The sequence below is a fragment of the Babylonia areolata genome, chromosome 2 (assembly GCF_041734735.1).
Source record: "Babylonia areolata isolate BAREFJ2019XMU chromosome 2, ASM4173473v1, whole genome shotgun sequence".
NCBI lineage: Eukaryota > Metazoa > Mollusca > Gastropoda > Neogastropoda > Buccinidae > Babylonia > Babylonia areolata.
Window position 1 is genome coordinate 14,328,620 of NC_134877.1, and position 14,437 is coordinate 14,343,056.

A 14,437-nucleotide genomic window follows, 5' to 3' on the forward strand; every position below is an offset into this window, starting at 1 on the left:
CGTAAAAATCTCCGCCCTTTACCCACCAGGCGCCGTCACCGTGATTCGAACCCGGGACCCTCAGATTGACAGTCCAACGCTTTAACCACTCGGCTATTGCGCCCGTCAATGCCAACAATCTATTCCCCTGTATTTCCACATTAACTCTTTCACCGCCAAAGGCGACGTTAGTTGACACTGCCGGGTCATTTAAAAGGGCCATTTTCCCACCATTAGAACATTGGCTAACCTTTGCCCCCTGATCAAGTTTGAAATGAACAAGTCCATCTGTTGTTTTGAAATAAATCGAAGCCTGTGACTGAGGGCATCATATCTAAAATATTTGGCAGTGGGGAGTACTTCTCACACAGAAACTGGGCTGTGAAAGAGTTAAAGACACACTCAACACATGCTTACACATCTGCACACACTGTCACCAACACACCAGTACAAAACAATTTTTCAATTAAAGAAACTCAAGAAACTTTACCAGTGCACATAATAAACAAACACCCATGAACAGTTCTGTGAACTAATTTCTCAACCACAACAGCAACAAAACATTACCTTGTTAAACACCAGCTAATCTTGGAAACATGTTTAGGTTCTTGTAACGTGAATACCTGGACAATGGTTAAGGAAATGCAGGACACATTGTTACAGTTTCAAGAAGGTATCAGAGCATGCAGACTGATCCATACATCCTACATCACATCTGTCTTGGGAAAAAAAAGCAAAGCAGCAGATATCTGACCTTCGCATATACCCAACGCACTGATCAGGCCTTTAGGTTTTTGTAAAACTTTAACTTAAAATGTCATAAAATTCCTTCATCATCATCAATATAAATGAAACAGTCTCAAAGTCTGTGGCCTTTCATGCCCTGCTCTCATGGTGACCTCAGTTTCGATACCCCTCCACTTTTGTGCTTGGGGTGAGTCCTGTCAATGTTTTCGGTGTTGGCAGATTCGTGGGGCGCTGTTGTTTGGGGGACGTGGTGGTGGTCTGCACTCTGGGGGGGACACTCACTCAGTCTTGCTCCACGACTAAGTCATTATTGTCGTTAGTAGGGGCTTAGTAGGTGGTGTCCTAAATATGTTGAATCAGAACAGGCACCACTGAATACCACTGAAGTGACTCAGCAGCAGTGCAGGGTCTCCTCTGGTGTGTGGCCTCATGGCGACCTAACATCGATGGTTCCCTGCGAACTGCCAATGCTAGAACTGTGACGGATGAACCCGGGTGTGGCTGTGTATGGGGGAATCTAAATGAGCGATGTGGGAGTAATGCCACTGAAACGGTGCTGATGATGGGGCAGCAAAAAAATAAATAAATAAATATAATGAAACAAAATAAACAAACTTTACCACATAATGAAATTAAATGATCAAACAAAAACAAAATAAGTGTAAAGTAAATGCATTAAAACATAATGAAGTGAAACATACACAGAAGGCAAATGACTGAAAGAAAACAAGAACCAAAACAGGCCTTGCTCAGCAAACCGCGCACAACCACACATGCACACACACTCATACATGGGCAGGACATACAGATGTCAATGAATGTTTATCCATGTACACCTGCCCTCTTAATAAAAACCCTGTTTAAACTTTGAAAATAATGAAAGCCCCATTCAAGAAAATGTTTTTTCCCAATTCAACCAAATTTGACAGTGAGAGATACAGAGAGAATGAGAAGGGGGAACAAGAATGTGAAATGTCATATTCTGTGCAACGCATCTCACATTATCTGTCAACTGAGCCACTTAAAAATGTTAAAAAAAAAAAGGAAATTCTAATTTTCTCACTCTCACAAAGAAAGGTAACATGTCACCTTGAGTAACTTACAGTGCTCATGCACATTACTATCACACACAGCACAAATGTGATCTGTGTTGTATTCCTGTGTTATTAACTAATGTATTTGTATGTTGAACCTTCATATCTATATTGTTAACAAGTCTACTGTCATGTTGATGGTGCAATGCTCCTCCGTCCCTCACCCCCAACCATTTCACGCTATGTTTGTGTAAGTTTTCATTTAAAATGATGGAATGAATGTCTTCACTTTTAAAAGTTAAAAAGGACATTTTTTTCCTAAAATTACGTTTATCTAACATACTTACCGTGACCCACTAGTGCAGATTCCGGCAGAGGGTCCGATTCCTGTCCTGTGTATATTTTCTTTACCTGAAGGCAAATTTCTATTCTCTGTTTCAGACAATAAAGTGACTGACTGATTGATTAATTGATTGATTGATATTCCTCTGTACACAGAATTCGCAGCAAGACACATTTTTACGGTGCTTCAACTGTAATCAATGAGTGATTTGAAAAAGAAAAAAAAACTTACTGTGTGTGAGTTTGGGGTGCTGTGGCAGTATCAGTCAGCCACTGGACTTGTGATCCAGTGTTCACCAGTGATCAGGGTTCAAGGCCCTATCTGTCATGGTGTTGTGTCCTTGGGGAAAGCGCTTCACTCCAGTTTTTCTCACCCCACCCAAGTGTCAATGGGTGCCTGAGTTCCGCTGGGGAAGGTTAACATGGTGGAAAAAGAGGATTGTGCCCCGCCTTCCTATGTCGAGCCCAAGACACAGTGGATATGAATTCATTGCCCCCGATGGCTGTAAAAGGTTATGGGACCTTTAATCTTAACTCTGAGTGAGACTTAACGCGATAAAATCATGTCATATCAGTGCTGTCTGTACTAAGAATAATGAAAAGAAAATGGGCTTCAGATTTTTACTCGAGCTGGTGATGGTGAACCCATCAGACAAAGGATACTGGTCTGTCAAACTTTTTCACATCCCAAACAGCCACTTGTGACTGCAAAAGAAAGTGTGAGCATGATAACAAATGAAGTACGAAAAGGGAACAACACTTAAAACACAGTACATAGTAAGTCAACCAACACCAGTATGTTTGTCAACTTCAACACAAAAAACTCTTTTTTTTCTATTTGACTAAAAATGGCCATGGCTCCGGTATTTACTATGGTAACATGAAGTCAACCTCTGAAGCAGGAGTTACCCTGCTGACAGTATGTGCTTCTCAAATCCAGTTGACACAAAATAAAAATATCGCTATGAAACCAACACAAACAACACATACTGGCATTTTGAGATGCTTGAAAAAATGAAATAAGTCTATCAAAACCAATCTTAGCCTCAATAAACCTGGTTCAGTTCACAAACTCGAAATCAAGCAACACAGGAAGAGTGGGAAGGGAAAAACTATGGCATCCTCATTTTCTCCCCTATGTACAATTTGACGGAGTTTGTCTACAAGCACCGTCTTTTTTTTCTTTTTATTCTTTTAATTCTGAGTCACCAGCGGACAAAGACCTAGAGCACACCTCAGCAAAAGATGCTAGTCTGCTGTTGTTGTGGACATCCACACAGACGCCACACACTGTGCGATGCTGGGTGGTCAGACGGGACTTGCTGGATTCTGCACACACGGAACAAGTAGTTCACTGATCATACAAGCAAAATATAAAATACATTAACTGTAAACTACGCTTGTAAATGCCCAATATCTAGTACACGCCCATCCCCTATTCGGGTCAAAAACTGTGCATAAGGTAAAACACCTTGCAAACGCCTACATTCCGCTTTGAGAAAAAAACATAACAAAACAGAACCAAAAAAAAACATCATCATGAACTGGTGATAATTCAGTATGCTACTTGTCATAGTGTTACTTTACAAAGCAGTGCAGGTTTAGACCTAAAGAACAAAACACACCAGATGTCAATGTGTCATTGAAAAACTAAGTGAGAGCATGATGTTACTTTATGATGCTGTGTATTGTTTCAGTGGTTAACGTTTTGTTCTCACTCCCAGAGAGTGTATTGTTTCAGTGGTTAACGTTTTGTTCTCACTCCCAGAGAGTGCATTGTTTCAGTGGTTAACGTTTTGTTCTCACTCCCAGAGAGTGTATTGTTTCAGTGGTTAACGTTTTGTTCTCACTCCCAGAGAGTGTATTGTTTCAGTGGTTAACGTTTTGTTCTCACTCCCAGAGAGTGTATTGTTTCAGTGGTTAACGTTTTGTTCTCACTCCCAGAGAGTGTATTGTTTCAGTGGCCGATGTTTCATTCTCACTCCCAAAAAGTGTATTGTTTCAGTGGTTACCATTTTGTACTCACCCCAGGCAGTGGTTTGTTTCAGTGGTTAACGTTTTGTTCTCACCCCACTCAGTGTATTGTTTCAGGGGTTAACGTTTCATTCTCACTCCCACGCAGTGTATTGTTTCAGTGGTTAACGTTTTGTTCTCACTCCCAGGCAGTGGACTGTTTCAGTGGTTAACATTTTGTTCTCACTCCAGAGAGTGTATTGTTTCAGTGGTTAACGTTTTGTTCTCACTCCCAGGCAGTGTATTGTTTCAGCGGTTAACGTTTTGTTCTCACTCCCAGAGAGTGCATTGTTTCAGTGGTTAACGTTTTGTTCTCACTTCCACGCAGTGTATTGTTTCAGTGGTTAATGTTTTGTTCTCACCCCAGGCAGTGTACTGTTTCAGTGGTTAACGTTTTGTTCTCACTCCCAGAGAGTGTATTGTTTCAGTGGCCGATGTTTCATTCTCACTCCCAAAAAGTGTATTGTTTCAGTGGTTACCATTTTGTACTCACCCCAGGCAGTGGTTTGTTTCAGTGGTTAACGTTTTGTTCTCACCCCACGTAGTGTATTGTTTCAGGGGTTAACGTTTCATTCTCACTCCCACGCAGTGCATTGTTTCAGTGGTTAACATTTTGTTCTCACTCCCAGGCAGTGTATTGTTTCAGTGGTTAACGTTTTGTTCTCACTCCCAGGCAGTGGACTGTTTCAGTGGTTAACATTTTGTTCTCACTCCCAGGGAGTGTATTGTTTCAGTGGTTAACGTTTTGTTCTCACTCCCAGGCAGTGTATTGTTTCAGTGGTTAACATTTTGTTCTCACTCCCAGACAGTGTATTGTTTCAGTGGTTAACGTTTTGTTCTCACTCCCAGAGAGTGTACTGTTTCAGTGGTTAACATTTTGTTCTCACTCCCAGAAAGTGTATTGTTTCAGTGGCCGACGTTTCGTTCTCACTCCCAGAGAGTGTACTGTTTCAGTGGTTAACATTTTGTTCTCACTCCCAGAGAGTGTATTGTTTCAGTGGTTAACGTTTTGTTCTCACTCTCAGAGAGTGTATTGTTTCAGCGGTTAACATTTTGTTCTCACTCTCAGAGAGTGTATTGTTTCAGCGGTTAACATTTTGTTCTCACTCTCAGAGAGTGTATTGTTTCAATGGCCGATGTTTCATTCTCACTCACAAAAAGTGTATTGTTTCAGTGGTTACCATTTTGTACTCACCCCAGGCAGTGGTTTGTTTCAGTGGTTAACGTTTTGTTCTCACCCCACTCAGTGTATTGTTTCAGGGGTTAACGTTTCATTCTCACTCCCAGGCAGTGTATTGTTTCAGTGGTTAACGTTTTGTTCTCACTCCCAGGCAGTGGACTGTTTCAGTGGTTAACATTTTGTTCTCATTCCAGAGAGTGTATTGTTTCAGCAGTTAACGTTTTGTTCTCACTCCCAGAGAGTGCATTGTTTCAGTGGTTAACGTTTTGTTCTCACTCCCAGAGAGTGCATTGTTTCAGTGGTTAACGTTTCGTTCTCACTCCCAGGGAGTGTATTGTTTCAGTGGTTAACGTTTCGTTCTCACTCCCACGCAGTGTATTGTTTCAGTGGTTAACGTTTTGTTCTCACTCCCAGAGAGTGCATTGTTTCAGTGGTTAACGTTTTGTTCTCACTCCCACGCAGTGTATTGTTTCAGTGGTTAACGTTTTGTTCTCACTCCCAGGCAGTGTATTGTTTCAGTGGTTAACATTTTGTTCTCACTCCCAGGCAGTGTATTGTTTCAGTGGTTAACGTTTTGTTCTCACTCCCAGGCAGTGGACTGTTTCAGTGGTTAACATTTTGTTCTCACTCCAGAGAGTGTATTGTTTCAGTGGTTAACGTTTTGTTCTCACTCCCAGAGAGTGCATTGTTTCAGTGGTTAACGTTTTGTTCTCACTCCCAGAGAGTGCATTGTTTCAGTGGTTAACGTTTTGTTCTCACTCCCAGAGAGTGCATTGTTTCAGTGGTTAACGTTTTGTTCTCACTCCCAGAGAGTGTACTGTTTCAGTGGTTAACGATTTGTTCTCACTCCCAGAGAGTGTATTGTTTCAGTGGTTAACGTTTTGTTCTCACTCCCAGAGAGTGCATTGTTTCAGTGGTTAACGATTTGTTCTCACTCCCAGAGAGTGTACTGTTTCAGTGGTTAACGTTTTGTTCTCACTCTCAGAGAGTGTATTGTTTCAGTGGTTAACGTTTTGTTCTCACTCTCAGAGAGTGTATTGTTTCAGTGGTTAACGTTTTGTTCTCACTCTCAGAGAGTGTATTGTTTCAGTGGTTAACGTTTTGTTCTCACTCCCAGCCCAGCCAGCACTGGATGGTGAAATCAAAAAGTAAAGAAATGGGCTCCCACAGTAAACCAGTACCCAGCAAACACCCACCCAGGCTCCCACAGTAAACCAGTACCCAGCAAACACCCACCCAGGCTCCCACAATAAACCCAGCAAACACCCACCCAGGCTTCCACAGTAAACCAGTACCCAGCAAACACCCACCCAGGCTCCCGCAGTAAACCAGTACCCAGCAAACACCCACCCAGGCTCCCGCAGTAAACCAGTACCCAGCAAACACCCACCCAGGCTCCCGCAGTAAACCAGTACTCAGCAAACACCCACCCAGGCTCCTGCAGTAAACCAGTACTCAGCAAACACCCACCCAGCAAACACCCACTCAGGCTCCTGCAGTAAACCAGTACCCAGCAAACACCCACCCAGGCTCCCACAGTAAACCAGTACCCAGCAAACACCCACCCCGGCTCCCACAGTAAACCAGTACCCAGCAAACACCCACCCAGGCTTCCACAGTAAACCAGTACCCAGCAAACACCCACCCAGGCTCCCACAGTAAACCAGTACCCAGCAAACACCCACCCCGGCTCCCAGAGTAAACCAGTACCCAGCAAACGCCCACCCAGGCTCCCGCAGTAAACCAGTACCCAGCAAACACCCACCCAGGCTCCCGCAGTAAACCAGTACCCAGCAAACACCCACCCAGGCTCCCACAATAAACCAGTACCCAGCAAACACCCACCCGGGCTCCCACAGTAAACCAGTACCCAGCAAACACCCACCCAGGCTCCCGCAGTAAACCAGTACCCAGCAAACACCCACCCAGGCTCCCGCAGTAAACCAGTACCCAGCAAACACCCACCCGGGCTCCTGGAGTAAACCAGTACCCAGCAAACACCCACCCAGGCTCCCACAGTAAACCAGTACCCAGCAAACACCCACCCCGGCTCCCACAGTAAACCAGTACCCAGCAAACACCCACCCAGGCTTCCACAGTAAACCAGTACCCAGCAAACACCCACCCAGGCTCCCACAGTAAACCAGTACCCAGCAAACACCCACCCCGGCTCCCAGAGTAAACCAGTACCCAGCAAACGCCCACCCAGGCTCCCGCAGTAAACCAGTACCCAGCAAACACCCACCCAGGCTCCCGCAGTAAACCAGTACCCAGCAAACACCCACCCAGGCTTCCACAGTAAACCAGTACCCAGCAAACACCCACCCAGGCTCCCACAGTAAACCAGTACCCAGCAAACACCCACCCCGGCTCCCAGAGTAAACCAGTACCCAGCAAACGCCCACCCAGGCTCCCGCAGTAAACCAGTACCCAGCAAACACCCACCCAGGCTCCCACAGTAAACCAGTACCCAGCAAACACCCACCCAGGCTCCCACAATAAACCAGTACCCAGCAAACACCCACCCGGGCTCCCACAGTAAACCAGTACCCAGCAAACACCCACCCAGGCTCCCGCAGTAAACCAGTACCCAGCAAACACCCACCCAGGCTCCCGCAGTAAACCAGTACCCAGCAAACACCCACCCACCCAGTGAAAATTGTGCTACATAGGGGTGGGCAGTAACAAAGTAGCTTACAGTACATGAAAGCTTTCAAGTGCCATAGTAATTCATTAAAGTATTCTCAATAACCTTTACCTTTTTAAACAGAATTTTTTTGGCTGAGGGATCATCATAATCATGAAAACTTAGGACACTGGTCATTTTCTAGAGAAAATGTTTTTTTTTATGGGGGCATTAGTGCACCACAATCACAAAACAAAAACAGCAATAAAAACTGTTTTAAAAACTTAGACTTAATGCCTAATGTTAACAAACGGCACACTAACATCATATATGTAAATCCTTTGATATCAATTACCTTTTAATAATCACACACTTGACATTCCCTAAACACATACCTGCAGGCAAAAAACACATACATAAGCATAAACATTTACAAACACACACACACACACAGTAAGTGAGTAATTCACTGCTACAAACATGGACACAATCACAATTATTTCGTACACCAATGTCTATTCCAGTGATCTCTGTCTCTGTCTCTGTTGTACCAAATATCTCACCTCTGAGGTCATACAGACGCAGGCAGCGGTTGTTCATACCAGAGATGAAGGTGCGTGCATCCAACCAGGCAAAGGAAGATGTGATGTCTCCCATTCCTGTCCAACAACACAGCATCCTTCATGTGACAAAGCACAGTTTGTCTGTTCGTCTGTCTCCTCTCCCCCACCCTCAGTCAACCCACATGTTTTTCCCCCTTTATTGAATTCTCTATGAAGCGTGTGTGTGCTTGTGGGTAAGCGTTTACTGTGTGTGTGTGTGTGTGCGTGCATGTTCGTATGCATGCGTGCTTGTGTTATGAGCGAGTGCATGTAGGTATACTTTGTGCTTTTAGGTGTGCAGGTTCATCTATCTGGTATTTAGTACTGTTGCGGTGTATATAGATCCATTTTTGACTCACTTGTGTAAACAAAGTGAGTCTATGTTTTAACCCGGTGTTCGGTTGTCTGTGTGTGTGTGTGTGTGTGTGTGTGTGTCTGTGTGTCCGTGGTAAACTTTAACATTGACATTTTCTCTGCAACTACTTTGTCAGTTGACACCAAATTTGGCATAAAAATAGGAAAAATTCAGTTCTTTCCAGTCATCTTGTTTAAAACAATATTGCACCTCTGGGATGGATGCAAAAAAATAAAAAATGAAGCCTAATTATATGCAAACTGCATTTACTGTTATATTTATATTTTTTGTATTCTCTAAACTTGGCACTTTGATCTGATATTATGACCCAACAACTAGAGCAGTCATTATTATCATTTTTTGTTCAAACAGGACTTCTTTTGCTAAGCATGGAAGTTTTATTTATTTTGCAAACGTTTTGGTGCAGATAGTAAAAAAGGGAAATTACTCTGTAATTAATGCTAGGGGAGTTAATTTGCTTTAAACTGATCTTTCTCATCTTAAACATTACATTTTGAAATTATACTCAATACATAAAAAGCTTGGTGTTTTTTTTTTAAGTGTATCACAAGTGAGTCTTGAAGGCTTTGCCTCTCTTGTTTCTTGTATATTTTCATATGCTGTTGTATGCTATTATACACTACTGCATATGTACTGTTTCACATGAAGCCCTTAAAGCTTCTATATGGGATGTCTACTGCATATAAGTGTTTAAAATTATTATCATTATCACTATAAAGGACTTAAAGCATAATAAAAGTTCATGGTCAGTCTCAAATGTATCAAAGAACCTACTAAACAAAGATATCAAGGCCTCAAGATTCACTGTTTATCGTTTGTACTGAAGGACTTCCATGTGATAGATGAGAGGTGGAGACTCTCCCAGGTCAATACCATGAGTTTACCTGGATGTGCCTGAACCCCCTTTGTGTGCACAAGCATGCAAAAGAACAAGCACCACATTTAAAACATCATTATCTATGTCCACTCCATGTGCCCAACATGTGCCAGGATTAAAAAAAAAAAAAAAAAGGGTGGCTATAGCAAGCTATGGGACCTTCTAACCTTATTGGAATGTCCATGCATTGCAATGTAGATAACCCTCACTACCCTGGGATAGACCTTTAACCTTTCCAATACTAAACACCAAATCACAAACAGCGCAGGGCTTACCCGTCTCAGTGTAGGAGCGAGAGACGGAGTTGTGTTCGCTGGAGCTGTAGCGTGACCTCTCTGAACTCTCACTCAGGGAACTAGTGGCATTGATGTCCCAGATCACAATGCAGGCATCATTCCTGAACTTCTCCAGACCCTCAGCCAGCTGCAACCAGTCAAACAAAAGTACTCTGGTCAGCGTGCTTTTCTCTTTTCATGGCCCAACAGTCTGGAACCAACTTGGTCAGCATTCTTTCTTTCTCAGTTTCAGTAGCTCAAGGAGGCGTCACTGCATTCAGACAAATCCATATACGCTACACCACATCTGCCAAGCAGATGCCTGACCAGCAGCGTAACCCAACGCGCTTAGTCAGGCCTTGAGAAAAAAAGCGCGTTGGGCTACGCTGCTGGTCAGGCATCTGCTTGGCAGATGTGGTGTAGTGTATATGGATTTGTCCGAATGCAGTGATGCCTCCTTGAGCTACTGATACTGATACTCTTTCTTTCTTCACAGCCCAACTGTCTGGAAACAACTTGATCAGCGTTCTTTCTTTTTTATGACCCAACAGTCTGGAACCAAATCTCTCTACAGATTAGGTACTCTTCGTCTTTCCACTTCATTGAAGTGTTCCCTAAAACCCCACTTTTTTAACTGATGTGGTATATGGTACACCACTGCACCATTCCAATGTTCTGAATAATGAGTGTGTGTGTGTGTGTGTGTGTGTGTGTGTGTGTGGATTTATCCATTACTGTTAAGCGCCTGTAGCCTTATTAAGAGAATAGGGGTTACTCACATTTTTATTGTTGTTATTATTACTAACCAAGTATTTATAAGCTGTCAGCTCTCTTCTTTGACAGTCAAATGAAAAGAAAACCTTCACATACCATTTCCACGCTAAACGCTATCAAAATGGACACATGTATGTGCGCATATAACACACACAAACATATATATACACACACACACACAAACACACAGAGAAATGATGCACATACATAACATGGAACAACTGTCACCAACATCATGTTAACATAAACATGCAACACATATAATCCATTATTAGCAAATATGAATACAAACGGATGTGTTTTAGACCAAATAATGTTGCACACACACACACACACACACACGCACGCACGCACAAACATACACACACTACACACACATATATTTTTTTCTTTCATATCATTAAAATTCTGTTGAAAGGTAGCCTTGAAAAATTTTGTGACCATGCTGACAAACTTAAGATATCAGAGAAACGTATGTCTATATATATATTCACTTTCAAACAAACTCACTAAATGCGACTCTTCTGGGTTCCAGGCCAGGTAGTTGCAATGCCGGTTATGTCTCGGGGCTGAAATCACAGATTCCACTTCAAAAATATCAGTCGGATTCACTTTCAGGGACATGTCAAAGCATGCAGACTTATCCATATACACTACACCACATCTGCTGTTGGAAAAAAAAAAAAAAAAAAAAAAACAAAGAAAGGAAAAAAAGAGGAGCAGATGCCTGATCTTTGCATCAACTAAATGCGCTGATCAGGCCTTAAGAGCCTATCCTACCATACATGTACACACATACATGCATACACACATATTCAGACATGTGCACACACTCACACACACTTACATCTGAATAACATACTAACACACAAGGATCAGTACAGTTTCCATGAAAATAATTTCTATCATACAGCTCTCGGCCTTCAACAACATTTTCAATATAAAAAATAAATTTACAGGTCTGTTTTTCTTTTCATGGATTTTCACACTGTATAAATTAGAAGTTTCATAACCCATTGCTAGAATTCATTGTCTTATGTCCACTTTCTGACAGGAAATTGTTGGGTATGGTGAAAAACAAATGCCTTCAAATGCCTTCCACGTCCACTTCAGTTCCAAGGATGTGTCAAAGCATGCAGCCTGACCCATACATACTGTACCACATCTGCTTACATTTCTTTTTAAATCTAAAAGCAGGCAACAGATGCCTGGCCATTACATAAACCCAAAGCTTTAAGTTCCTATGCTAGCTGTGAATAAACCTTTGCCTTGAAGTGCAAATCCAAGTCAGCTTTACAAATGAGTCTCCGAAATGCGTGTAGTTTTCTTTTCCACAAGAAAGCTTGTCACAATTCAGCCAGTGAGAAAACAAGATTCCGGCCAAGACCTAAATCTCTTAAATCTCTGAAGTATTCCAAAAGCAAAATGAGAAACAGAATTCTCTAACACAAATGTGTTAAGCAGTATCACAGTCAACTGAACAGGTTCATAAAGTAAAACTTCACTGCAGTTCATAGCAATGAAACAAGGCAAAGTTCATCCAGTTAAGAACAAAAAAATCTTCCCAGGAACTCACCAAACTCTTTGCCAATCAGTTCATCATCTCCAGGGTCACCAAAACTGCAAACACAAGAGCAAGACAGTGAACGCTAAAGGAAATATGAAACATGCTAAAAATGACTTTAGATTATTTGAAGTGAGTAAATGCAGATAAAACCAGTAATATCAGTAACACTGAAGATATGTTTGAAATTTGTTGCAGCTTGTGTGTTTCCCTCTTACTTCCTTGAATTTCATTAAAAACAGACATGCCTTAACCACCGAGAAAAAAAGAACTGATAATAATTCATCACAATAAAATCAGAAAAGAGAAATTAATATTTCATATTTTTTTTTAAAAGGGGGATTTCAAAATTAAAGATGTTTGAAGTCTAGGAAGAGAGAAGAAATTTGACAGAACCAAATAAGCACATAAATTAACACCTACAGTAAGGAACACAGTCATCCTACAACAGTAACTAAGTGCAAGTTTTAAAAAGGTATGCCAACCTGCCCAAATCTTTCACTATCCTGATACAATTTCCCAAATATTTTGTCAATTTCACAATGTGATAAAACTGCTTTAACAATAAATGTTCCACAGCCTAAACAGAAACAATGTCTTTCTGCTCTTTCTTTGTGAAATTTTCTCTTCTACTGGAAAGAAAGCTCCCTTCAGATTTTGAAAGAAAGCCAGTTTTCCTTATATATCCCTGTACCAAGATGATCTAGTTTACGCTCTTGCTAAAGAGAGGAAATCTATAAAATGTCCCAAACCAAAGAAATACAGCCACTGTTCATTATATATCCCAGTTCCCAGCTGAGCCTGTATAAGTTCTTACCACAGAGAGAAAATCAATGAAAACTGAAATGCTACAAACAGAAAAAAGCAGTGTTTTATGTTTCACCTTGTGAGAACAACACGACCATTGGCTTGCCCCACAGCCAGCAGATTTTTGGGTTCTGGTTTTGGATACCATGCGGCACACTGCAACATCCCCATAGCTCAATTAGGGCACACAAGGCTGAATCATACAAATGTACATACATATATACATTAGGCTTAGACTTAATGATGTTGAGGAAGAAGCCTTGAGATGATACTGAACAATGCTGCATGAATCATTTTCAGAAAAAAAAAATGTTTCTCCACTCTTGCATCAACTTCATCCACATCAGAATTCAGTGCAAAATAAATATTTTGGCTTGTTGCCACTTTGCAGATCACTCCAATCTTACTCACCGTATGTCCTTTATATGTACGCCCCTTCCCATTCTTTCGGGTCTCTTGGATAAAAACTTCCAGTCCTCAAAACCTCTTCAAAGACACTGGCCAAAGGGCATTTCAGTCTCAAGAACCTTTTGTCATTAATTCTCTTCCTCTGTATCTCTATCACTTACCAATGCTGTCCTCTTTAGATGCAAGTTTGAAAACCCACCTGTTAAAATCGGTTAAAAAGGAAATTTTCTTCCTAAAATTACGTTTATGTAACATACTTACCGTGACCCACTAGTGCAGACTCTGGCAGGGGTCTGATTCCTGTCCTGTGCAAACTACTACCCGCCTATGTGGAGAAAATGAAAGTAGCTACGGCCAATAACCTCCCAAAGTATGTTACCTCCCCTTTGCATATCTGACTTGTGCCCTCTTTTGACGGCAATTCACCGCAACCAGCACAGCTTGCAGGGAGAACAGAAAGCGGGGAGGAACGGGAGGGTCTTAAATTTGGGTCACGGTAAGTATTTTACATAAACGTAATTTTAGGAAGAAATTTCCTTTTAACTACACATACTTAACCATGACCCACTAGTTCAGAATGGCACGACAAGGTGGACGGCTCACCTGTTATATTGTCTGTGCATTGCGATGGCCTGTTGTGCGACCACCGCAGAGGCGATGCCTCTTGAGCCATCATCCCTTAACCGAGAGACATCCCTCAAGTAGAATTCATTGAAGGTAGCAGGGTTTTTCCAGTAAGCAGCATCCATGATATCTTGTATAGCCGTACTGAGTGGGGAAAGGCAAGGGAAGAGGACCAAGCTCTGACTTCGTGAGCTCTGGCTGAGGGAGCA

The 14,437-nt window shown here is 42.0% G+C and overlaps 1 protein-coding gene across 2 annotated transcripts in view; it reads right to left on the reverse strand.

The window, feature by feature from the left end:
• The window catches only part of LOC143298278 (GATOR2 complex protein MIOS-like), a 50,823-nt gene that overhangs the window by 29,622 nt on the left and 6,764 nt on the right, over positions 1-14,437 (reverse strand). For both annotated transcript variants that reach the window (XM_076611099.1, XM_076611106.1), the window contains exons 4-11: positions 13,273-13,352; positions 12,402-12,445; positions 11,336-11,394; positions 10,052-10,199; positions 8,485-8,580; positions 3,337-3,431; positions 2,766-2,807; positions 547-602 (exon numbers count right to left, since the gene is read on the reverse strand). In XM_076611099.1, the coding sequence (XP_076467214.1) occupies positions 547-602; positions 2,766-2,807; positions 3,337-3,431; positions 8,485-8,580; positions 10,052-10,199; positions 11,336-11,394; positions 12,402-12,445; positions 13,273-13,352 (620 nt within the window). The remainder of the gene's footprint in view (positions 1-546; positions 603-2,765; positions 2,808-3,336; positions 3,432-8,484; positions 8,581-10,051; positions 10,200-11,335; positions 11,395-12,401; positions 12,446-13,272; positions 13,353-14,437) is intronic.